The sequence below is a fragment of the Durio zibethinus genome, chromosome 12, assembly GCF_047325235.1.
Source record: "Durio zibethinus cultivar Kanyao isolate XHJ-2024 chromosome 12, ASM4732523v1, whole genome shotgun sequence".
NCBI lineage: Eukaryota > Viridiplantae > Streptophyta > Magnoliopsida > Malvales > Malvaceae > Durio > Durio zibethinus.
This window is the reverse complement of record NC_143173.1, coordinates 1,448,177-1,474,285: the sequence shown is the minus strand read 5'-3', so window position 1 is coordinate 1,474,285 and position 26,109 is coordinate 1,448,177. Positions and strand designations below refer to the sequence as shown.

General features: G+C 31.4%; 2 protein-coding genes and 2 pseudogenes across 2 annotated transcripts; all 4 read right to left on the bottom strand.

The window, feature by feature from the left end:
- Positions 1-1,786: 1,786 nt before the first annotated feature.
- LOC149515518 (ethylene-response factor C3 pseudogene) lies at positions 1,787-2,734 on the bottom strand (annotated as a pseudogene).
- A 1,900-nt stretch (positions 2,735-4,634) lies between these two features.
- LOC149515517 (receptor-like protein EIX2) lies at positions 4,635-7,888 on the bottom strand. The gene has a single exon (XM_089741586.1). The coding sequence runs from the start codon at positions 7,791-7,793 to the stop codon at positions 4,635-4,637; it is 3,159 nt and encodes a 1,052-aa protein (XP_089597712.1). The 5' UTR covers positions 7,794-7,888.
- A 12,039-nt stretch (positions 7,889-19,927) lies between these two features.
- LOC149515516 (receptor-like protein EIX2) lies at positions 19,928-24,030 on the bottom strand. The gene has a single exon (XM_089768943.1). The coding sequence runs from the start codon at positions 23,417-23,419 to the stop codon at positions 20,375-20,377; it is 3,045 nt and encodes a 1,014-aa protein (XP_089625069.1). The 5' UTR covers positions 23,420-24,030; the 3' UTR covers positions 19,928-20,374.
- On the bottom strand, positions 23,497-25,815 carry LOC149515515 (peptidyl-prolyl cis-trans isomerase-like; annotated as a pseudogene).
- Positions 25,816-26,109: the final 294 nt, after the last annotated feature.

Sequence of the window (26,109 nt, the reverse complement as noted above, 5' to 3'; positions counted from 1 at the left end):
CTTAATACCACCAAGCAAATGGGTTATTATTAGAATCTTGACAGGCCTAAACAAAAGAGTCTTCCTCTTCTCCCTCCTCCGCGCAAATATCTTCTACCTCTATTCTTCCTCACCATGGTTTCATCATACTCTCTTAAACCCATCACCAATTGCCAAAATCCTTTCTTTTCTTCATTTTTGAACCAAAACCCATCTGTTTTTTTCCCTTCACCTCCCTTTCCCACCTTCTAAAACCCATCTCAGCTATTCTAATCCACAGCACCCCCCCAAACCTCTACAGCAACAACTTTACTAACCTTTTAGGCCACCCCCATCTCCATTGCCTGCCCAATTCAGTTCGCTTAACCCATGAATAAGAGTCCTTGTCTATGTTCTGTTAATTGTGATCTAGTATAATTCAAGTATCATGTGTTGGAAATAAAATTGTGATCCAAGTATAATATAAATGAAATTGATCAGTTCCTCTCCTAACCAAAAATGTATAATCTGATAAAACATGACACTGAAACAAATTTTCCTTTAGGAATGCCTCGAATTTCTATTGGAACGTACATTATCAGTGACTAACAAAGTGGATAGAGTCCAAATTGCCATGTAGAAACATAAAAAAAATACAGTACTTCATCATTCCCAGCTTCTCCAATTATCTTTTGGCTGACCACAGTCTTCGATCACAACTGGTTGCAAAGTTCTCCCACTGTCTGAGCCAGCTTTTTCCATCTCCTTGACAACGCTTATCCATCCACTTCTTTACCAAACACAACATGCTTTCCATCAAGCCATGGAGTCTTCTCAGTGCATATAAAGAATTGGGAACCATTCGTGTTTGGTCCAGCATTGGCCATTGACAAGCAACGAGGTCCGATATGTTTGAGCTTGAAATTCTCATCTGCAAATTTCATGCCATAGATTGATTCTCCACCAGTGCCATTCCCCCTTGTGAAATCTCCACCTTGACACATGAAGCTCGGGATGATTCAGTGAAATGCTGATCCTTTATGGTGCAATGGCTTCCCAGACATTCCGAAACCCTTGTCCCCAGTGCAGAGTATTTGCAATTATATTGTGGGCTAACACAGTCAAGTAATCCAGATTTAGGTCAATTAATGTCAAATTACAAATAATTATAGTGGTATCATATTCGAACATGTAGTATGATATTAATTAAGTATGATCCTAGTTTAATTCTGTATTTAAAACCATAATATGATTGGTCAATTTTGATTAATTTATATATCGAAAAGCTCATGATGGTAACAACACATCCATGGGCTTGGATTTAGGGGGATTGATTTCTTTTCCACATTAAAAACAGTTTTAGTTATAAATTATGATAGTGATTCGGTTAGCCTTCAGCCAAATTGGTTATAGTTCAATTAGAGCTTCATCTAATTCAAAATTGTGTCCAAATTGCCTTGGCAATTGCACATATTGCTCAAGGAAAAAGTGGTTAATATTCTTCTTTCCCGAAAAGAAAATAAAAAACCTCAATTGAAAAGAAAATAGAATGGCTTTACTGATAAGGATATGGTGAGATATGGACAGAAATCTTATAAATTAGAAAACATATTTTCTTTTATACCAAGAAAAAAAGAAATGAGAATACAAATTGGCGCAACGACCTTTATTTTCAGGTGTTCTTTTAAGCAAAAAAGAAAATAAAACTACTACTAATATATGATTAATATAGATGATAACTCTTCATGAATTCAAAATAACTAGAAATTGTTATCAAATATATATGTATGTATATATAGAAGAACGAAAATTTGTAGAAATGTTCAACTAGTATGTAATATAATTGTTGGCGAAAATTATACATAGCACTAAACTTTGATTGTACATCATCTCAAAGATTTACAAATTCACAGACAATATCCAACAAAAAATTTGGTCCTCCTCCACTATCTCAATTGAAAAGGGAGAAGAAACAAAAAAGGGAAGAAAAAATGTTGGTGTTTGACTCAAATATTCACCAATAAGGAGTTGCACTCTCAGATTTACTTAGAAGCTCCTCCAAATAATCAGCTCCTAAATCCTTAAACACCAGGATAATTTCCATCCCCATTTCCTTCTTTCTTGATCTTCATGTTCCCTGATCTTTTGCTCTTCATGGAGTACCTTTTCTCAATTGTCAAAGTAGGTGAACAACTTTCTTCAAATCCATAGTTCATTTCTTGAAGTGAATCATAAACTGTATCCATTGGAAAATTGATTATCACCATCGGACCTCGCATTGCGAGTGTAGCTTGATCATACGCTAGCTGTAGCCTCATCTATATCCAAGGTTCCAGGCCAAAGTCTAACACCATTCCTTATGGAATCCCTTATCTCAACTGCATATTTTCCCCATGGCCTCTTCCTAACTCCTCTATACGAAACCTCCTTTCCTGTCTCATCTTCATTTGCATTCAACTTCACTTAATGATCCTTTCTAAAACTATTAACGGATGTGGTATCAAAAGTGTTTTCCTATGCTTGATTTAGGACTCCCAAAGGAACATTTCTTGGGAGTCATTTCCATTGAAAGGAAGGGTTTGGTTATGGAGATAATTGAATGATTCTGGTGAGAATTTTTTTGAGAAATATAGGAAGAAGAGGATTCAAGAGACAATTGGAGATTTGGGTAATGAAAAAATGAAGAGTCCATGCATGAAAATCAAGTAATTCTTATAATGGAAACGATTATTCTTCTTCGATCTTTTAATTAATTCACTTTGATTTTGCTTTTTGGTTTTGGTCATGGGAAATGAAATTTGAAGCTTAGTGATATATATATATATATATATATATAGTAATTACAAGCTAGGGAGGGAAAGGCTACATTATTCAAATATTTATTTTAAAAATGTTAAAAAAAAAGAAGAAGGAACAAATTAAAGAAACGATGGAAAGAGAGTAAAATTGTATGAAGATGTTATTAGCGTCCAACATCATTATTTGGTCGCAGAATCGACAGGTGAGTCAAAAGGAATACTCGTCGGGGCATGACGGCCAGGTCAAGTCAAAATTCTCTTACATCACCCGTGATGTTTCGCTTTTATGTCCTACCTATAACTCATATTTTTAGCTAATTAAAATTGTAAATCATTATGCTTAGAGTGATCAATTACAATGTTAATTACCTTATATTGATGAACATGATTTGATTAATATAGTCGGGTTATAGTTAAAGTTTGTCATAATTTTATTTTTTATGCAAGAAAGATTATAATTTGAGAATTAAAAAAAGAATTATAGATGCATAAATTTAAATTTTAATCTAATCTAAAGTACTTTTTAAAATATTTATATAAATCAATTAGACTAGACTTTGAATTTATAAAAAGATTACTTTATATATATATACACTTTTCATTTAAATTATATGATATAATCATATTATTGAAAGGGGTTAATTTTAATTTTTCAAGTATCACTAATAAGTGAATGCTGATGAAATAAAAATTTACCTATCTAATAATAATGTATAATATAGAATAAATAATCAATACATTTTTAAAAATATTATTTTATGGTGTGATTTTAATAAAACAAAAAAATATATTTTTTCATTGAATAATTAGTTCATATAATCCTTCTTTTATTAATTATGTCAAAATTTATCGTAAATGAGTTTCTTAAACTAGCATAATTGATGTTATACTAATTTTTTGAATAGAAAATAAGATGTTATACTAATTGTTAATACATACATTGGTCATTATTTTAAATGTTTTTATCCATTACTAGAATTTCATCCCACTATTTTAGGTAAGTTACTTTTCATTGTTTTTAATATATTTATAATTATTTTTAATAAAAAAATAATAATAATTTTAACTCACTTGTTGAATCTTATAAATATATCAAAATTAAAAAATAATAATAATTTTTAACTCACATGTTACGCTTTTGTTGTTGGCTCTTTTGCTATGACATGAACTTTTATTTTTTATTTTCAAATTTATAAATTATTTGTTCAAATCTATGACGTTTTTCCAATTTAGTTTAAATTATAAACATTTTAAAACTTGTAGAAAAAAGAAAAAGAAAAATACAACTATATTTTTTTATGATGACTTACGTTTGATTTTTAATTTTTTGAATTTTTTTTCTTTTTATATTTCTTTATTTATTATTATTTCGATTAAAATTTTTCAAAATTACATAAATTTGGATAAAAAGACTATTTTGCTTGATTCATTCATGGGTTAGTAATGTGAAGTGAATTGACAAAATCAGGTTGATCAGATTCGGCCAGCTTTTATATATATATTTTTTTTCGTAAACCGACATTCTCCAATTTCTATATAATTGCAATAAAAGCTTTCACTTCCTTTGGATTTATAAAAAATTGTAGTTTTTGAAATTTTACTTTTGAACAACAAATCAAAATCATAACGAAGACTAGTATAAGAAATATTTCAAATTAGAGGATTTATAAAAAAATTTTACCTTCAAGCCATATTGCATAAAAACTTGAACATAGGTCTACGAGTCAAATACATTAACACACACAATTTTATTTCATTTCAATAAATTATAACATGGAATACTACATCCATAAACCGAATACATTGATTAAATAAAAAGCTTGCAAATCAAGTTATTACATTACCAAACACACCGAAATGAGCTTCAATTACAAATAATTACATACCAATAGTAGCCCAAAACACATATAGCTTATCACCAATTTGCTCCAGTTTTTGATAATAAGCAAACCTCCAAGACCTGACGAAAACCAGGGGAGCCACTACCCCCCAAAACCCCATCACAAATCCAAGTACTACGCTTACATAAAGCCAATTCACATTAGACCTTTTCTTTCCTCCACTCCTACCTCCATTTGTAACATCAGGTGTTTCGCCATTTCTGCTGCAATTTTTAGTGACTAGAGGTCCACAAAGATGATTGCCAATGTACGAAAACCTGTCAAAGCTTTGCAGCTGGGTGCCTGATGGGATTTGTCCTGTCAAGTTGTTGTAGGACAAGTTCAAGTGATTCAAGAAATTCAAATTGGAGAAACTTGAAGGGATTTCACCATGGAGTTGGTTCATCGATAAGTCAAGAGATTCCAACACCTCCATATTGCCAATGTTCTCTGGTATCTTTCCTGTTAGGAGATTCCCTGACAAATTTAATGACCGCAGTCCTATGAGATTACCAAGTTCTTCGGGGATCTCTCCTCTGAGACTGTTAACTGAAAGGTCTATGCCGACAACAAGTCCTAGTATGGTACTGTAATCATCCTCTCTTCCTTTCATCACCAATAATGCACCCAAAAGAAACAGGTTATTAGACTCGAATGACCAGGTACTGTTTCCCACGTGTATCTTGAGGGGTTTTATGGCCATGGCACTTAGGTTACTAAAACATTTTGGAATTGCTCCTGAAATGTTGTTATAACCAAGATCCAAGAACTGAAGAGAATTATGAGCACAAATTTGATCAGGAATATAGCCTTGGAAGTTATTTGAACGGAGGTTTAGAACCACAAGGTTTAAGAGGTTGTCTCCAATCCATGCTGGAATACTTCCCGTCAATTGATTTTCTCTAAGATCAAGAATAAGCATGTCAACCAAATTCTGCAGTGTAGATGGTACTTCTCCAAGTAGGTTATTGTTACGAAGGTTTAATGACAGAACACGGCGCAAAAATCCCAAGGATCTAGGAATTTTCCCAGTTAGATTGTTGTTTCCCAAATTTAAGACTTTCAAAAATTGCCAATTTTCCCAACAATTTGGAATTTCACCAGATAGAAGATTTGATTCAATGTCAAGAATGGTCAAAGGTTCCAATTTAGTTGAGGAATTGCAAAGAAAATTGGAAAGTGTTCCTGAAAATAGATTCTTAGACAAAAATAAAAACATCAAATCTGAGGGTGCCTGTAGCAATGGACCTGTGAATAGGTTGGAACTCAAGTCAACAACCAAACTCCTAGGAAAATATGAAATCTTCCCCACTAGTTGGTTGTTGGAAAGATTTAGATATTCAAATTGAGTCGAAAGGTTCCAAAACCAAGTGGGAATGACACCTGAAATTTCAGCATGGGAGATATCTAAATGAAACAAGTTCTTTTGGAATTGTAGCCAGTGAGGAAATTTCGGACCAAGATGACAGTTACCTAATTCAATATTTTCACAGTGGAAAGGAGGAATCCAACTTGGATTTGGTTTAAACGTTAACATGTTGTTAGATGCCCTGAAAATTCTCAATCTTGTGAGATTAGAGAAGTGCATTTCTGATATATTTCCTTCCAACATATTATTGCTAACGTCTAAATGTTCCAAATTCCCAAGTTGTCCTAAACTTTGAGGAAGAGTTGCATTCAATTGATTGTTTGAAACATCAAGCAACTTCAAAGATGATAGCTCCCCTACCGGAAGAGGTCCGGTTAATTGATTGTACGAAACATCAAGAACTTTCAATGATGACAACTTCCCTATTGAGAATGGAATGGGACCAGAAATGGAGTTTTCAGAAAGGGAAAGGTATGCCAGATTTTTAAATTGGCTGAGTTGATCAGGTAAATGGCCAGAAAGTTTGTTAGATTCAATATTTAATGACTCTAATCGATCCAAACTACATCTAGACAAACTCTCTATGATTTCTGATACCTTATGATCAATTCCGTTATTTGACAAATCCATCTCTCTCAGATTACAAAGACTCTCCAAACATTTGGGTTCTATAATTTCAAGCTGGTTATGTGAAACATCAAGATGAGTAAGAGAGCTTAAGTTTCTAATGGCACATGAAAAATTACCTTGCAGGCCGACACTGCTAAGACCAAGGAATTGAAGTTGGTTGAAATTAGACAACCAGCTGAGTGTCGATGAAGAAGAGAATGAATTCCTACTAAGATCAAGAAATTTGAGAGAAGACATATTTTGAAAACCATTGGGAATCACACCTTCAACTTCATTGGAGCTAAGATCAATGGACACAAGACTACGAAGACTGAATATCCATGTAGGCACCGAAGACAATGTATTTGTGGAAAGATCAAGAACAGCAAGAGATTTGTAATTAACACTGATTGGAGATGAATCATTATTTAGATTGCAGCCTGACAAGTGTAACTCTACCAAAGAAGGAAGTTTGTGTGTTGCCGGCAGCCAATCAGTTGCTTTACCAAGATCTGCAGAACTCAAATCAAGATACTGCAGAGAAGAAAGACCAGAAACCCATTGAAGAGTTTTAGCTTCAAATAGGGAATTGTATCCAAGATCAAGGCAATGCAAATTTGAGAGATTTCCAAGCATATGGGGAATTGTTCCTCGAAAATTTGCCCGAGAAAGGTTAAGATATGTCAAACTCTTCATCGAACCAATGAATTCGGGAATTGCCAGACCTCCAAAGTCGTTATTGCTTAAGTCTAGGAAATTGAGACATTTCAACTCGATCAAAGAAGGATTTACTCTGCCCCCTAGCTTTGAGCGAAAGTAAGCATCCCATTCAGCTGACCGAAAATAAGCATCCCACAGAGCAATTGGCTTATCCTCATGAGCATCCCTTTCAACGACTGGCACATCTTCAGCAGGACTTCTTGAAAGAAGCCCCAAGTGCAGCTCTTTGACGTGGCCAGTCAAGTTATTGCAGAAAACACCAAGCCACTCACAGCAATTCTCACCTTCAACCCAAGAAGATAGCCTGTTTGATTGATCAATGAGGTCTTGCTTGAACTTCAAAAGGGCTTGTCTCTCAAGTTCAATGCAAAGCGCATTGGAATTCCCATTACAAAAGCTAATATCGATGGCTGCGATGGCAAGAAGAAATCCAAACAAGGAAATTGTAACCGCTCTCATGGTTGCATATCGATCCTTGCTACCAACACCGAATATATAAAGTTAAAGAAAAATATTTTCCACCACATCAAGTGCTAGGAATTTTCTTCAAAGGCCTCCAATTTAAAATTCCAGCTTGAATTTTCCTCAAAAGCAATCATACGTATAAATTCGACAAGTGTAGAAAGAATATAAAAAGAACTTGACAAGAACTTTAAGTCAACCAAGTCTATGGAGCAAGTCTCACGGCCATCTAATTAACTCTTTAGGTTTTAGAAAACAGGAAAAAATGAAATAAAAAATGAAAAGTTTAGAAAAAAAATAAAATTACATCAACTTTAGAAAAAAGTTAAATACTCCTTATCTTTATTTTTTTTCTATAGTTATTGCTTTTTTTGTTAAATCAAATTTTGCTATATATTTTTAGCTAAAATTAAGCAAAATTGTTGACAAAAGATAATTCAAGTACAACACTGGTTTTATATAAAAATAAAGTTATAATAATTTATGTACATGACTTTAAACATTTAATTTTGTAAATTTTTAATATATCTTTTATAGTTAACACAGTTATTATTTTTTCATTAATTTTTAATATAATTTTAATCACCGTTCATTAGCATCATTTTCTCAATTCATGGCTAAGTCTTAAACACGTAAATGATAAGACGAATGCATAAAAAAGTAACGAACACGGAGCACAAATAAGCCAGCTGATCTAACCCTTGAGGAAGAAAACTTGTGACCGTTGCTTTCAACTTTTGATAGTAGGCTAACCACCATGATTTGATGAAACACAAAGAAAGCTTGTGACCTCCAATTTCCCACTTGAATTTTCCACAAAAAGCATTTTATAGTCCATTAAAATTCAACAATTGTAGAAAGAACAAAAGACTTGATAAAGGAGTCACGTCCACCAAGTCTATGGAGTAAGTTGCACGGCCCAGCAATTAACTCTTTAGGTCTTAGAAAAGAGAAAAAATAAATAAAAAATAAAAATTGAGAAAAAAATAAAATTACAAAAAATTTAGAGAAGTAAAACTCTTTTTCTTTATTATTTTTTTGCTATAGGCTTTTTTTTTTTAAATCAAAATTTGCTATATATGTTTAGCTAAAATTAATGTAAAATAAGTGATGATGGTAATAATTAATGGTTAAAATAAGATATGATAATGTAAACTATATATTTTTTTTTGGTCAGTAAAAGTAAAATTAATGGTAAATAAGTGATGATGTTTATAATTAATTTAATATTATCAAGTTCAACTAATTTAAAAATAATATTTTTATGAATTATAATAAAGAAATTAAAATTTATATTTCGTGTTATCAGGGAGAACTGAAAACCTCCCACCACTAACCCAATCAACACGCACACGTTCTTCATCCTTACCACCTTCATTTGTAACAACTTTTCTGTTGTAGTTTACACTGACCGGAGGTCCACAAAGTTGATTGCCAATGTAAGAGAACTCGTCAAAAGTTTGGAGTTAGGTACTTGATGGGATTCTTCCCCCTCAAAATCAAGAGATTTTAGTATCCTCATTGTCACGCTCCAAACCCGAAGATTTAGAACTTAATAATACCGCATACTTATGAGACGAATCTTATAAGCGTATAAGGCAACAGATATATAATTAAATTAAAATCTCCAATAATCTTCAAAATAATACTTTACAGAATCTCAAGTCTATAAAATTATACTCTTTGTAAATTAGTCGAATATACTAAAGTTTTTATTAATAAATCTTTTAGAATCAATAATAAAATACTCACTTCAAAAGTAATACCAAATTAAAGACAAATTCTAATCTTGTTAATCAAAGTAGTTGTCAAGATTAAGTTTCCTATAACGCAAATATTGAAATTTGAAAAAGTAAAGAAAAATAAAGGAATGAGTACAATGACTCAGCAAATAACTGATATCCCCTCAGTTGGATTAAGCATGCCACAAAACATTTAGGCCAAAACATTAACTAAGTGATTCAAAAATATTTTGGGTAATCTTGTGTTCAAACACATTTTCACAAATCATATTCTCAAAATCAAATTCTCAGATTACAAAATGAAATAAATATCACAAAATTATAAAATTTATTAGTCTCCTGTAACATACTACGATCACCTTAACCCTTGTAGTGTAGGTTAGAATCAGAAATTTTCCTTTAGTGCAATGAGACAAAAATATATCAGAAACAACTAGATCATTGCACTGACAATCATAATTAACCCGTTAGTGCAATAGGATAGAACAAAAATTATAATAACTCCTTTAATGCAGTGGGATAGAAGTATATCACTGATGGTACGATGAACAAAAACTACTATTCTCAACCGATGGCATGGTGAACAAAAACCACTATTCTTAATTAATGGCATGGTTTGAAACCAATATCAATATCACAAAATACATGTCGACATGGCCAACAATTAACCCCTATTGGCAGAGTCAAAATATAGTCATACTATGAGACAAAAACCACAATATATTTTCAGATTAGCCAAAATATACAAATTCAATATTTATAAATTTTTGCAAAACATAATCCATACATAGTAAATTCCATAATCATTCCAAAGCAACATTTCATATTCCAACAAACAACAGTTATATAAATATATTATTATGAAATCATATTTGAAAATCAAAACAATGTCAAACCATATTCCAAACTCATAACAAAGAAATCATATATATATTTTGCATACTCAACCCGATTTACAAAATAAACAAACAAAACTATATATATTATATATTTCAACTCTAAATATATTGAAGCTAAAATTTATAGACATAAATTTCAAAGGGATATCAAATTACTTACCTGATGTGCTAAACCAAAACTTAAGCGGTAAATCACTCAATTTTTTTAATATCCTAACAATTCAAGAAATATTTAAAAATCAAAATTTAACCCAAAAACATAAATTTAACAAGGTAAACCTTCCACAGATTATTCTAAGCAAATTGGGTTATGTGGCAACCTTTTCGACAATTCGAAACTATTTGAAAATATTTTTTTTAGTATATAAAACAAATTTTCTTTTAATATAGCAAAATGCCTAAAATTGAGTATAAATATGAAATTAAGGATTAAAACATAAAAAAAATCAGTAGGAATTTAAATTTTTACAAATATTTAATTTTTAACATTTAATAGTAATCATTTTTTTTATAAATCTAAATATAATTTAATAGTTCTTTAACAATGCCAATAACATGAAATTAATACAATAAAAATATATTAAAATAAGTAAAAATTCATTAAAAATAATATAACTAAAATTCAAGTAATTTATAACTAAGTACATCAAATATAGGCTAAAAATAATTTTTAAAATAATTAAAAATGAGAATTTCTAAATTCTAAAATTTTCACATTCCATGATCATTTGACTTAATTTGAGCCACAAAATCTTGAATATACCACAGTTCCTAGTGACAAAGAAAAGCATTAATTTAAAGAAAAAATGTAATACTACAGCTTAGAATTTTGTTTTGGCAAAAATGATTTTTAGAAGCCTAAGTTTTGAAGTCTAAAACTTGACAAATTATCACAAACAGTCCATATTTTTTGAGGTTTTTTATTCATGAAACCTATTTTGGGGCTTTGATTCTCTTAGCCTATAAATAATTTGAACAAACCAGTTATATCACTAGAAAGTTCACATTTTGTACTATCAAAAGCACCTAACTTTTGACCAAATTGGCCATTGGAGTAGGGAATTCTGGTGGCTCAAAATTAGGCATTTGTAATTGCAAGAAACCTTAAAAATCAGAAACTTGAAACATTAAATTCTCCTACATTACTCAACTAACACACATACAATTAGAAAGATCTTGAAGAGACATTTCCATTGGTATCACAATTTTGTAGGATTGTCACCAAAAAATTATCGGAATATTTTTGAAATTGAAAAAATATAAAAATATAAGTTGGAGTTTGTAGAAAATTACATAAAACATGAAAATTCTAAAAATTTTAAGCAAAATCTTACCTAAATCAGTGATTTCTAAGATTGATTTGCCCTATCTCTTCCTCTATTCTTCTTCTCAAGTATTTCTTAAAGGTTTCCCTTTTTTTCTATCAGAGAAAATTATCAACAAAAGTTTTCTTTTTATTTTCTTCTCCTTTATTTTTTTTAAACCAATGATACTTATGGGTTGGGTCACTGATATAATAACTTGGGCTTGGGTATTGCACTTATGTTGTCAATCTGGTCAGGTATCTTTCCTCCCAAGGAATTTCTTGATAAATTTAACGATTGTAATCTTGTGAGACTAGCTTGTTCTTTAGGGATCTCTCCAATGAGATTGTTGTACCCAAAAAAGAGTAATGTCATAAAAAAATAATACTAGGGAAAAAAACATAAAAGGTGAGTTTGGTGCAAATTTCATATGAAATGATCCTCTTATATATATATATATAAGTAGACCTATTCAAGGATCGAGTTATCTGTCTAAACTCGAAGGTTTGCTCAAGTTTTGAAAGGGTTTGGATAAAAAATTAAAACCTGTTAAATATGGTTTGGACATAATTTTTAGATCCACTTAAATTTTGAATTGAATTTTAGACAAAAAATTTAAAACCCAAGTCCAGCCCAATTGAATTCACATAAATAGAAATTTTTTATTTTTATATATATGTAAATTATATATAAATTAATTTACATATGTATAAAAATTATAAATATTTTATTAAACTTAATTGTTACTTTTATATAATTTTTATTTTTAATTTTTATAAATATAAATATATATTTTAATTTTTATATATATGTGAATTAAATATAATTTCATTGAACTTAATTTAATAACATTTTTTTCAAATTTTTGTTATAAAAAAAGTTTAATGAGTGTATTTGGGATTTATTTTTTTAATTTAAGTCAGGTTTGAAAAAATTTTGAGATTCGAATTTTAAGTCTGCTAGGTCTAGACAAGCATATAAGCTATTAATACCGAACCTGACCTGAAACCAAACCGATCTTACCCATGAACACCTTTATACATGAGTCTTGGATATTGTGTAAAAAAAACACAATAGTAGGGGGTAGTTTTATCTAAATTAAAGCATAAAAGATGTCATCTTGTGCAAATAACTAAAAAGAAAAAAGATCATATAACAAATTAATTAGATATTCAAATTGATAAGGTATTAGCTAATATTATTTCAATTTCAGTAATCAAAATTAAAATTCCAATGACTCAAATAAAAAATATTATCTTAAATTGGTGATATTTTAATTTGTGGAGATAAATTTCAAGGATAAATTTGCTATGTGATTTTGGACTAGTTATAGATTAATATTTGGTTTGAATCATATAACATTTCTGGTAATTATATTGTATGGTCTTACTTAACTCCTAAGAAGAGATTTAAACATTCCACCATAGAATGTCTACGTTTTCCAATTCTTTATCAAAGCAACTCCTTTCTTTATCAATTATTTGTTAGACAAAAATAAATAAGCGAAAAAAAAACAATAGAAAAGAATTTTGGCTTTGAGGCATGAATAACATTTTTTTAAAGGCAATTATACCTTTAGGATACAACAAAGCCTTAAACTCTCCAATCAGAAATAGTGAAAATAGTCATACTAAAAGATTTATTTATAATGAATGAATAGACATAAACTTCTATTCAGATAGTTACGATCTTTTGTATAATCATGACCTTTATGAATAATAATCTATTTATATTCAAATAGTTATGACCATTTGTCATATGATATTTGTTTCTGTTCAAACATAATTATTTAAAATATGAATAAAATTAATACAAAAATTAATTTTATTCATCAATAATTAAATCTTTCTATCCAATGTGAAATTTACCATATTCTAAACTACCAACAATCCCCCACTAGTTTGGAATGTGGTGTTTAATTTTTACCTTTCACACAAATAAATATTATGAATACAAGAAGGTATCTCTCGATTTAAACCTTCAATTAGCGTATATATCTTAGAATTCTAACAAAGTTGATAGTGTCCGCAGATTAAACCTTAACTCCTAGTGTTAGAATTGAAAATGTAACACACATAATACTTATTTATTCTTCTATTAGAGGTTTATAACTGCTTTTAGCACTATTATGGTCATGTGCTTATCCTATTCATAAACATTTACAAGAGAAACCCCAACAATTCTTTTTGTAAAGCGGCACCACTTCTATGTTTATATAGGTAGAGTTTCCATTATGTCTCAATTGCTTTAGACATTTAAAACTCCATTAAGAGAATAAAAACTCATCCTCCCACGCAATAGATCACACTAGTTTCTAAAATTTGAATGGATTTTACTAATGTTTAATAGATACATAACAATAACTTGTTTTCATCTATTAAACTTTGTAATTAGAGGTTACTAATTCAAAGTTGGGTTCCTATTATTGGTGTCTAATAGTAAGGGTTTAAATCCATTCTACTTGTAGTACTACTAACCAAATATCTTGGAATTTAATTTTCTTTTATGGTAATTACCCCTAATTGAGATCCAATTGAGATTGAATCTTTAATATAATCACTTCAATCTAATATGTCCAAAATTTTCATTTTGCATATCATTTATATGCTCCAGACATTATTACCTCATTATTATCATTTTAAGAAATAGTTAGTTTTGGTTGTGGCCACAACTCTATATTCATAACTTTCAACCATTTTATCTCCATACTTTTATACATCCTTAATACAATTATAATTCTAGTACAATTGGAAAAACTCAATGAATAAACCAAACTATTTTAGTCCTTTTTAATATATTTTTAAGGACTTTTTTATGGCTTTAATTTAATAAGTGTTTAAACTTATTAGCTTGTATAATTTGCTCATAAAATTATACTAAAATCGTACAACACGATGGTGGTAATTTTTTTTTATTTCTTTTGATTCTTATCACCCCCACCATATGCAAGTATGCATTCCTTTATTAAAGAATATCTCATTCAACTATCAAGATATCATATATATACTTAATCAATTTGCCATTTCATTTATCTTTTTACTATTTAGTGGTTTTTTTTTTTTTAAGTAGGAGGCCTCCAAATCCACCCTTAGTGAAAGATAACTAGCCGATATCTTAATATTTCAATAAAAGTTTTAAAACTTTTATATTTTAACTCATTATAAGAGTTTGCATCAATAAGCTGATTTTAAATATAATCATGCTTCTATAGTCTCTTTTTAAGACTTTTATGTCAATTCATTTTATATGAATCTATTTCATCATGGACAAATTTTTTTTTTTTATTACCATGAACAAAACCATTTCCATCAACCAAATGGATTAAAGAGCATTCCTTTTGCTATTATAAAAGTTTTCAAAATTAAAAGATTTTTGAATCACTCATGCTTCCAAAGTAAATATACTTTGAAATTTTCACTATATAAAACCATAGATGATAAATCATTTCTACAATCTATGAATTAGACCATATACATAACAAAAAATTACCACAATTTGATCAAGATTGTGGCATCAATTTTGGCTTATGGCTTTTCTAAGCCAACCATAATAATCTACCTCATACCTACAAATCATTTAGATTTGGCTATTAAAATTATCTCATTTATAATGATAGCTTTTAATGAAAACCAACTATCTCAAATGTTATCATGAGTTTTCAATGCATATAGTAATGGTCCAATGGCCAATTCCAAGTTCATGATTATTGAAACCTCTAAACTTGATTTTAAACTTTTATGAGAACTTTATTTCTCCACCATTGTGCAACTTATATATCTCTGTTATTTACCACTTTTAATTGGTTATAATATTTTTTCGATATATAATGAATTCAAACTTTACTCATAGGACCAATATACCTATGTAAAATAAGAGTTCATAATATATTTAACTCCAATTTTAATTACTTTCACAATCATTTTGTGATTAATACGTTCATATCGAGATCACCACTCTCAACAATAGTAGGAATTTCGATAGAACTTGGAGGTGAGCCAATATTTAAAGATGCTGAATTCTTGGACTCCTCCACAGAACTTCCTTTGGGATTGGAGTTACCACTGCGATGTCTGTAATGCCTGGAACACGATGACGTTCCAGATACAGAGTCATTATCCTTCTCAACAGAAAATGCTTGAACAGGAGTGGTATTTTGATTACCGATTAAGACAAGTTGTTCCACAGCATGAACCACACCCTCTCTAACAAACATTTTGGAGAAGGTTCCAGGAAGCTTCTCCATGAGGATCTCAGCAATTTGGAGGGAAAGAACCAGGACATATGGATCTTTCCATGCTATAACACCAGCCAAGAAACTTGATATGTTTGTCCCACTCAACCGCTTCTGAAGCATCTTTGCACTGCTGAAGTACATCAGTTTTCCAATAACTGAAAGACATTTGTAGCGAACAGTGCTATTGACACTAAAACTATAGATATGTATGAGAACAGGAAAGAGATCCATTCCAAACTGCTGAAGAAGTTTGGGTTGATCATTCAACAATTTTCACTTGGGCTGAAACCTCAGTAGCGTTTCCATTGGTGTCTTCTTGCTTGCCAGAGCTACTAGCAGAAGACTTCTTCACAATAGATCCTTTCAAAAATATATTTAAGCTGGCAGGGAGGGAGATGGTTCCTTGTGGCAATGGAGGAAGAAGCTCATTTGCTAGATTGTCAATCTAAAAGATCTTCTCTGCTGGTCTACTTAAAACTGGCGGAACAGATGAGTTGGAGGAAACGCCAGAACCTAATAGTATATCTTTAAGTATGCCACTGATCGCAAGCAAAAGTAAAGTTTTTTTTTTTAGAGGAGACCCCCTTGCACATGCTGAAAAAAGTCAGCCTGAGTAACAAGTCCATGATTGCACAACTCATCTAATTTATCAGGGGAAGATGCAAAGGTTTCAGCAATGCGAGTCAAAAACATGAGTGTTTCTTTTGTAGAGAATCAATCCGTGAAGCCACATTAACTTAGAAATCTCTCCAGTAGCCACACTAGCAAGCAAATTCATTCCAGCATCATTCCTAACTGGTACGCATGCATTTGCTTCAGAGTACTTGACACAACTTTCAATTAAAGCATTAATGGAGCTGAAAGAAGCCTCCAGCAGTTTCCCTGATTTAAGTTCATTTCCAAAGATGGGGAAGCCATTTTTGTAACTTCAGTTGTTTTCCTGGCATCTTCTCCAGTTTTACAATTTTTATTTTATTTTATATGGAACAGCTGTGTGTGAACCATCTCCCTCATCAGACCCAATCAGCATATCTTTCAAGTTATTGTTCTGCCAAGATTCAGTATTCACATCAGCGATAATATTTGTCCAGCAAGTATCACTTTTCTCCTTCATGTTACAATCTAATTGTTCAGACTTCTCTGAAAGCATAGGAGAAGAAGCTCTGCTCAGACAGAATGATCTTCAAGAGATCATCCGCTGGCACTTTGTGCCGGACTTCTACCTTGATTTGGGATGTTAACAATGAACTTATGACTATTACCCTCAGCCATAAGAGCATCCATGGCCTTTTCACATGTTAAACCAGACTGATATTTTATGCAAAAGCAGACTTGCTTGCAGTCTCTCCTTGAGCAAGCTTAACCGAACCAGTTTTAGAAACAGAAAGTTAAGGTACTGAACTCTTCATGGCAACCTCAGATGACCCAGAGTACTTGCTTTCACTGTGAGAAACTTCAGTAAAACAAGGTCTTGCAGACCAGGTAACAGCCTGATTTGAACCAGACTTAGCATCCATCTCAGCATCAACTCATTTTTTTTTTATATATATCAACTAAACTCGCTTTCTTCTGTATTTTTATATTCTTGTGACTACGCAAATGATTCACAGACTTACCAATGTTACACATCTGTAGAGCTGTAAGATTTATAGGTAGCTTATCAAGTGCTCTTAGTAAGGTTAAAAGAAAATCGTCAACTGATCTGTCATCCTTGGCCTCATAGGTTGTTCTGTTTCCATTACCGTGGCTAATGCCTTACAAGGAGACGCTCCACCATATGGTTCATGACCTTCACTACCTTCTAAACTCTCCACGTGCTCACATTTCTTTTGGGCAGTGACAGTTTCCCACTTAGGTTTTTGTTTCTCATTATGACTGGCATGACTACGTGCATCAGTCTCAACATCCTTTTCATCTTTCACTGCATCAACATTTTCCAAAACCATATCTTTAGCAGAAGCATGCTTCAGCACCTTTGACTCATTTAGCCTTTTCTAATATTAATCTCCAAATCATGCCAATTTCTTTTCTTTACATCTTCCTTAGGCAAAATTAAATTTTCTTATATAATTGCCTTTAAATTGTTAGAGAAAAATACATAAGAGAAAAAAAATAATAGAAAAGAATTTTGGCTGTGAGACATAAAGAACATTTTCTTAAAGGCAATTATACTTTTAGGATACAACAAAGCCTCAAACTCTCTAATCAAAAATAGTAAAAATGATCATACTAAAAGATTTATTTATAATGAATGAACAAACATAAACTTATATTCAGATGGTTATGACCTTCTGTATAATCATTACCTTTATGAATAATAATTCATTTATATTCAAATAGTTGTGACCATTTATCATATGATATTTATTTCTGTTCAAACATAATTATTTAAAATATGAATAAAATTAATACAAAAATTAATTTTATTCATCAATAATTAAAATTTTCTATTCAATGTAAAATGTATCATATTCTAAACTACCAACGTTATTCCTTTCATCTATGTCTGGTTATCTCCATATGTTTAGAGTTTCCAGAAACTGAACCCTTTATTTTCTACGATAAACAATCCTTATGAATTTGATTAATATGTAAATGTTACATATTATAATGATTTATCATTCAAAAACAAAAGAATAAATAAATAAATAACAAAAATAGTCAAGAATGATTCGGTTCTTTTTATTTGTTCAATGTGAAATCATGGATTTGTATGCAAAATTATTATTGACCAATATTTTCCCGGCCTGAAAATTTTGCAACAATCATGTTCCATTTGGACGGCCTCTCGGATGTCAAAATGAATAGTTTCAATGTGATTCGATGAAAATCTTTATTATTATTCATTCAAATGAAGCATTATTTTATGATGGTTTAATTGGTACAGGTCAACTATTTTCAACATTTGGTCTTGTAAAATTATAGTAGGGCATTCAGTTACCCCTAAAGGTTTCCAAATTTCAAGTTTCAACCTATCAATTACCAGATAAGCAAGCAAATTAATCAGTGAATCTTCTATTTCTATAGTTTCTGGTTTCAGAAAAGCTCGTCAAAAAATTATTAATATAACAGGGCTTTAAAGTTTAAACTTCACACCCCCCCCCCCCCAAAAAAAAAAAAAAAACTTGGTCAAAAGTTTTAAGTGAGAGTTCTTAAATATTCAATTTTAATAAAATGCTACTTACTTTTTCTACTGTGTAGAGTTTAGGGTTGTGTGTAATTTGAACTTTTATTCTAAAATCTTGTTATTGTTCATAATTTTTGGATAAAAATAATGATCGGTGAAAATTTATCCATTAATTTGTAAATAATATATATAATTCTTATAACTTTTATAACAAATTCAAATTCAAATTTATTCTTTTAATTTTATTTTTCAAAACAATTAAAAATAATAAAAATGATTTAAAATATACTAAAAAAAAGAAAAGAAAATGCATAAGCAAAAGGATAAAAATGAAAATAGCCAAATCGGGATAGCACATAAAGACCTCCACTTAAAGACGGTAAAGGCTCGAGTAAAGACTAGTTTATATTCGTTTTTACTTTGATCATATTATTATTTTTTATACTCGATGCCAACTTGATATATATATATATATATATATAATCTGTATTAGGTTTACCTTGACCAAGAATCAATTCAATAATATAACATTAATAATTATAATTTTTAATATAAATTATATTTTAATTCTTAACATAAATTATTAATATAACAAATAAAAATAAAATTAAATAATATATATTCTTATATATATACCTTGAGACGAGGCAGAATAAAGTATCTTAAACCTGGTTTCGACTCGACTTTGATCTTCAAAAAAGAAAAAATCATCCTACTTCGATCCGATTTTTATTTTAAAAATTGTCCCTATTATATTGATGGATTGAAACCAATCAAATATGTGTTATTTTGACATCTCAACCTCCAATGACTTCATTTTTTACAAAATTTATTTTATTAAAAAAAGAAAAAATAATAAAATAAAACAAAGGAAAGGAAAGGGCTGAAAAAAAAAAGAAAAAAAAAACTAAATGAGATGCCACATGAACACTTCTACTGCCAATTTAGTTCTCCAAACATAGATAAAAAAAATAGATAATTAAAAACAAAAAAAGACAAAACTTAAAAAAACAACCCAAAAAAAAAAAAACCAAATTAATAGGGGTGCCTAATGAATACATCCATTTAAGGATGACAACTTGTCATGACATGTTTTTATTCACCCTGACTTTGATTTATCTTTTTAATAATTCAATCCAACTAAAAGAATTTATTAAAAAAATTTGTACCTTCAACCCATATCCAAATCCGAATACATGGATTAAGTAAAGAGCATACAAATAAAATTATTATATTACCAAACACACCGAAATGAGCTACCATTTCAAATAATTACATACCAATAGTAGCCCAAAACACGTATAGCTTGTCACCAATTTGCTCCAATTTTTTATAATAAGCAAACCTCCAAGACCTGATGAAAAACAAGGGAGCCACTACTCCCCAAAACCCCATCACAAATCCAAGCACTATGCTTACATAAAGCCAATTCAACTTAGACCTTTTCTTTCCTCCACTGCTACCTCCATTTGTGACATCAGGTGTTTCACCATTTCTGCTACAAGTTTTAGTGACAGGAGGTCCGCAAAGATGATTGCCAACGTAAGAAAACTTGTCAAAGCTTTGGAGCTGGGTGCTTAATGGGATTTGTCCTGTCAAGTTGTTGTAGGACAAGTTGAAGTGATTTAAGAAATTCAAATTGGAGAAACTTGAAGGGATTTCACCATGGAGTCGGTTCATGGACAAGTCTAGAGATTCCAAAACCTCCATACTGCCAATGTTCTCTGGTATTTTTCCTGTTAGAAAATTCCCCGACAAATTTAATGACCGCAGCCCCATAAGACTACCAAGTTCTTTGGGGATCTCTCCTGTGAGACTGTTAACTGAAAGGTCTATGATGGTAACAAGTCCTAGTGTGTTACTGTATGCATCTTCTCTTCCTTTCATCACCAATAATGCAGCCAAAGGAATCAAGTTAATACGGTCGAGTTCCCAGGCGAAGTTGCCCACATATTGGTGGAGGGTTTTTTTGGCCATGGCACTTAGGTTACTAAAACATTTTGGAATAACTCCTGAAATGTTGTTATAACCAAGATCCAAGACTTGAAGAGAATTAATAGCACAAATTTGATCAGGAATATAGGCTTGAAAGTTATTTGAACGAAGGTTTAGAACCACAAGGTTTAAAAGCTTGTCTCCAATCCATGCTGAAATACTGCCCGTCAATTGATTTTCACTAAGATCAAGAATAATCACCTCAACTAAATGCTGCAATGTGGATGGTACTTCTCCAAACAGGTTATTGTTTCGAAGGTTTAATGACCTAATGCTACGCATAGATCCCAAAGAACTAGGAATTTTCCCAGTTAGATTGTTGTTTCCTAAATTTAAGACTTGCAACATTTGCCAATTTTCCCAACAATTTGGAATTTCACCTGACAGAAGATTTGATTCAATGTCAAGAATGGTCAAAGCTTCCAGTTTAGTTGAGGAATTACAAAGAAAATTGGAAAGTGATCCTGAAAATAGGTTCTTAGACAAAAATAAAAACCTCAAATATGAGATTGGCCGTGGCAATGGACCTATGAATAGGTTGAAACTCAAGTCAACCGTCCTCTTCATCGGTAAATATGAAATCTCTCCGATTAGTTGGTTATGGGAAAGGTTTAGATATTCCAACTGAGTCGGAATGTTCCAAAACCAAGTGGGAATGACGACTGAAATTTCAGCATGGGAGATATCCAAACGAGACAAGTTTTTTTGGAATTGTAGCCACTGAGGAAATTGCGGACCAAGATGCCAGTTACGCAATTCAATACTTTCACAGTGGAAAGGAGGAATCCAACTTGGATTTGGTTTAAACGTTAACATGTTGTTAGATGCCCTAAAAAATCTCAATCTCGTGAGATTAGAAAAGTGCATTTCTGATATATGTCCTTCCAACATATTATTGCTAACGTCTAAATGTTCCAAATTCCCAAGTTGTCCTAAACTTTGAGGAAGAGTTGCATTCAATCGATTGCTTAAAACATCAAGAAATTTCAATGATGACAACTTCCCTATTGAGAATGGAATGGGACCAGAAATGAAGTTTCCAGAAAGGGAAAGGTATGCCAGATTTTTAAATTGGCCTAGTTTATCAGGTAAATGGCCAGAAAGTTTGTTAAATCCCATGTTTAATGACTCTAATGGATCCAAACTACATCTAGACAAACTTTCTATGATTTCTGATACCTCATGAACAATTCCATTATTTGACAAATCCAACTCCCTCAGATTGCAAAGACTTTCCAAATATTTTGGTACTATAATTTCAAGCAAGTTCCCTGAAAGATCAAGATGAGTAAGAGAGTTCAAGTTTCCAATGGCACTTGAAAAATTACCTTGCAGACCGACGCTACGAAGACCAAGAAATTGAAGCTGGTTTAAATTAGACAACCAGTTGAGTGTCGATGATGAAGAGAATGAATTCCAACTAAGATCAAGAAATTTGAGAGAAGACATGTTTTGAAAACCATTGGGAATCACACCTTCAACTCCATTAAGGGTAAGATCAATGGACACAAGACTACGAAGACTGAATATCCATGGAGGCACCAAAGACAACTTGTTGGCAGAAAGATCGAGAACAGCAAGAGATGTGTAATTAACACTGATTGGAGATGGATCATTATATAGATAGCATCCTGACAAGTGTAACTCTGCCAATAAAGGAAGTTTATTTGTTACCTGCAGCCAATCAGTTGCTTTACCAAGATCTGCATGACTCAAATCAAGATACTGCAGAGACGAAAGACCAGAAACCCATTGAAGAGTTTTATCTTCAAATAGGGAATTGTGTCCAAGATCAAGATAATGCAGTTTTGAGAGATTTCCAAGATTATGGGGAATTGCTCCTTGGAAATTTGCCCAAGAGAGGTTAAGATATATCAAACTCTTCATGGAACCAATGAATTCGGGCATTGCCAAGCCTCCAAAGTCGTTGTTGCTTAATTCTAGGAAACTGAGATGTTTCAACTCGATCAAAGAAGGATTTATTTTGCCTTCTAGTTTTGACCGAATGTAAACATCCCATTCAACATCCCTTTCAGCATGCGGCGCATGCACATCAGGTCTACTTGAAAGAAGCCCCAAATGCAGCTCTTTGACATGGCCAGTTAAGTTATTGCAGAAAACACCAAGCCATTCACAGCAATCCTCACCTTCAACCCAAGAAGATAGCCGGTTTGATTGATCAATAAGGTCTTGCTTGAACTTCAAAAGGGCTTGTCTCTCACTTTCAATGCAAAGCACATTGGAATTCCCATCGCAAAAGTTAATAATGGTGACTGCGATGACAAGAAGAAATCCAAATGAGGAAATTGTAACCGCTCTCATGGTTGCATACCGATCATTGCTACCAACACCTAATATATAAAGTTAAAGAAAAATATCTTCCATCACATCAAGTCAAGTCAAGCAAGTCTATGGAGTTTGAATTTTCCACAAAAACCAATTTCCAGCTTGAATTTTCCACGGAAAGCATTTATGGTCCGTTTAAATTCTACTATTGTAGAAAGAAGAACAAAAAAAACTAGACAAGTAAATCAACTCTACGGAGTTAGAATTTTCCACAAAAACCAATTTCCAACTTGACTTTTTCACGGGAAGCATTTATGGTCCATTTAAATTGCATATATGGTCCATTTAAATTCTACAATTGTAGAAAGAACAAAAAAGACTTAACAAGTAAGTCAAGTCAACCAAGTCTATGGAGAATTTTCCACAAAAACCAACTTGAATTTTCCACGGAAAGCATTTACGGTCCATTTAAATTCTACAATTGTAGAAAGAAGAACAAAAAAAGACTTGACAAGTAAGTCAAGTTCACGGTCAAACAATTAACTCTTTATGTCTTAGAAAACAGAAAAAAAAAAAAAATTACAAAAAAATAAAATTACAAAAAATTTAGAGAAGCTAAGACTCTTTTTCCTTATCATTTTTATGCTATAGTTACTTTCTTTTTTTCTTTTAAATCAAGTTTTAATATATGTATGGCGCCTAAAATTAAGAAATTTGTCAAAAAAAGAATATTAATTGAAATATAAAAGTGGTTTTATATAAAAATCTATGAAAGTAAAACGTTTAATTTTGCAAATTACAATTTCAGTTTTATCTTTCATAGTTAACACAATTATTTTTTTATCCATTAACCTTTAATACAATTTTAATTACCAAATATTAGTATGATTTTCACAATTCATAATTATAGGTGTTAAAATTTGAATTTTAAATTTATTGAATGTTATATTTTAAAAATAATTGTACAAATCAATTAAATTGAATTTTAAATTTTTAAAACAAGATTTCAATGCGTGATTTGATTGTACTTAGTATGATCATATAGTATCACCAAACCCTTTTTTTTATATCCAACTAGCAATGGAACTAACCCCTCATAGAAGCCATGGGAAAAAAATTCTTTTAAATTATAAAGAGAGAATTTACAAATTTTAATAACGTGTTGTATTTTGATTGATTGAATCTACATTTGATGTAATAAAAAATGTAATATTTTTTTTACATAATTGAACGATATTAATTTAAGTAATTATAATTTTATTATTTCGTATTAAATGATATATGAACTCGAGTTGTATAATTTAAATGATATATATTTAAATATAAAAGTGTTAGGCTAGTTTTGTTTTGCCTTATACCACCAAGCAAATGGGGTATTAGAATTTTGACAGGCCTAAACAACCCTGCTGCTGCTAATAAACAAAATAAAGCCTTCCCCTTCTCCCTCCTTCCTACAAATATCTTCTACATCTATTTTTCCTCGCCATGCTCTCATCAACCTCTCTTAAACCCATCGCCAATTGCCAAAATCCTTTATTTTCTTCATTTTTGAACCAAAACCATCTCTTTTTTCCCTTCACCTCCATTTCCCACCTTATAAAACACATCTCAGCGATTCTAATCCCCAGCAACCCCCCAAACCTCTACAGCAACAACTTTACTAACCTTTTCGGCCACCCCCATCTCCATTGCCTGCCCGATTCCGTTCGCTTGACCCATGAATAAGAGTCCTCGACTATGTTCTGTTAATTGTGATCAAGCATAATTCAAGTATCATGCGATGGAAATAAAATTGTGATCCAAGTATAATATAAATGAAATTGATCAGTTCCTCTCCTAACCAAAAATGTATAATCTGATAAAACATGACACTGAAGCAAATTTTCCTTCAGGAGTGCCTCAAATTTCTATTGTAACGTACATTAGCAGTGACTAACAAAGTGGACAGAGTCCAAATTGCCATGTAGAAACATTAAAAAAAAAATACAGTACTTCATCATTCCCAGGTTCTCCATCAATTTCTTTTGGCTGAACACAGTCTTCGATCACAACTGGTTGCAAAGTCCTCCCACTCTCTGAGCCAGCTTTTTCCATCTCCTTGACAACTCTTATCCATCCACTACTTTACCAAACACAACTTGCTTTCCATCAAGCCATGGAGTCTTCTCCGTGCATATAAAGAATTGGGAACCATTGGTGTTTGGTCCTGCATTGGCCATTGACAAACAACCAGGTCCGGTATGTGTAAGCTTGAAATTCTGATCTGCAAATTTCATGCCATAGCTTGCTTCTCCTCCAGGGCCATTCCCCTTTGTGAAATCTCCACCTTGACACATGAAGCTCGGGATGATTCGGTGAAATGCTGAGCCTTTACAGTGCAATGGCTTCCCAGACATTCCGTAACCCTTTTCCCCAGTGCAGAGTGTTTGCAATTATATCGTGGGCTAACACAGTCAATTAATTAATCCGGATTTAGTTCAATTAATGTCAAATTACAAATAATTATAGTGGTATCATATTGTAATATATTCAAACATATAGTACGATATTAATTAAGTATGATCCCAGTTTAATTTTGTATTTGAATCATAATGTGATGGATCAATTTTGACTAATATATATATATATGTGAAGCCGGTCTATTAGATTTTATAACTTTAATTTGATAGGTAAATAGTAGTTCTCTCTTTTTTTATTATGCAAGTCGTTGATTGAGCTCGATAGGC

What these genes read in the sequence shown, in the direction of transcription:
- LOC149515517 (XM_089741586.1), bottom strand. Translation starts at nt 7,793, where the DNA reads ATGAGAGCGGTTACAATTTCCTTGTTTGGATTTCTTCTTGCCATCGCA.
- LOC149515516 (XM_089768943.1), bottom strand. Translation starts at nt 23,419, where the DNA reads ATGAGAGCGGTTACAATTTCCTCATTTGGATTTCTTCTTGTCATCGCA.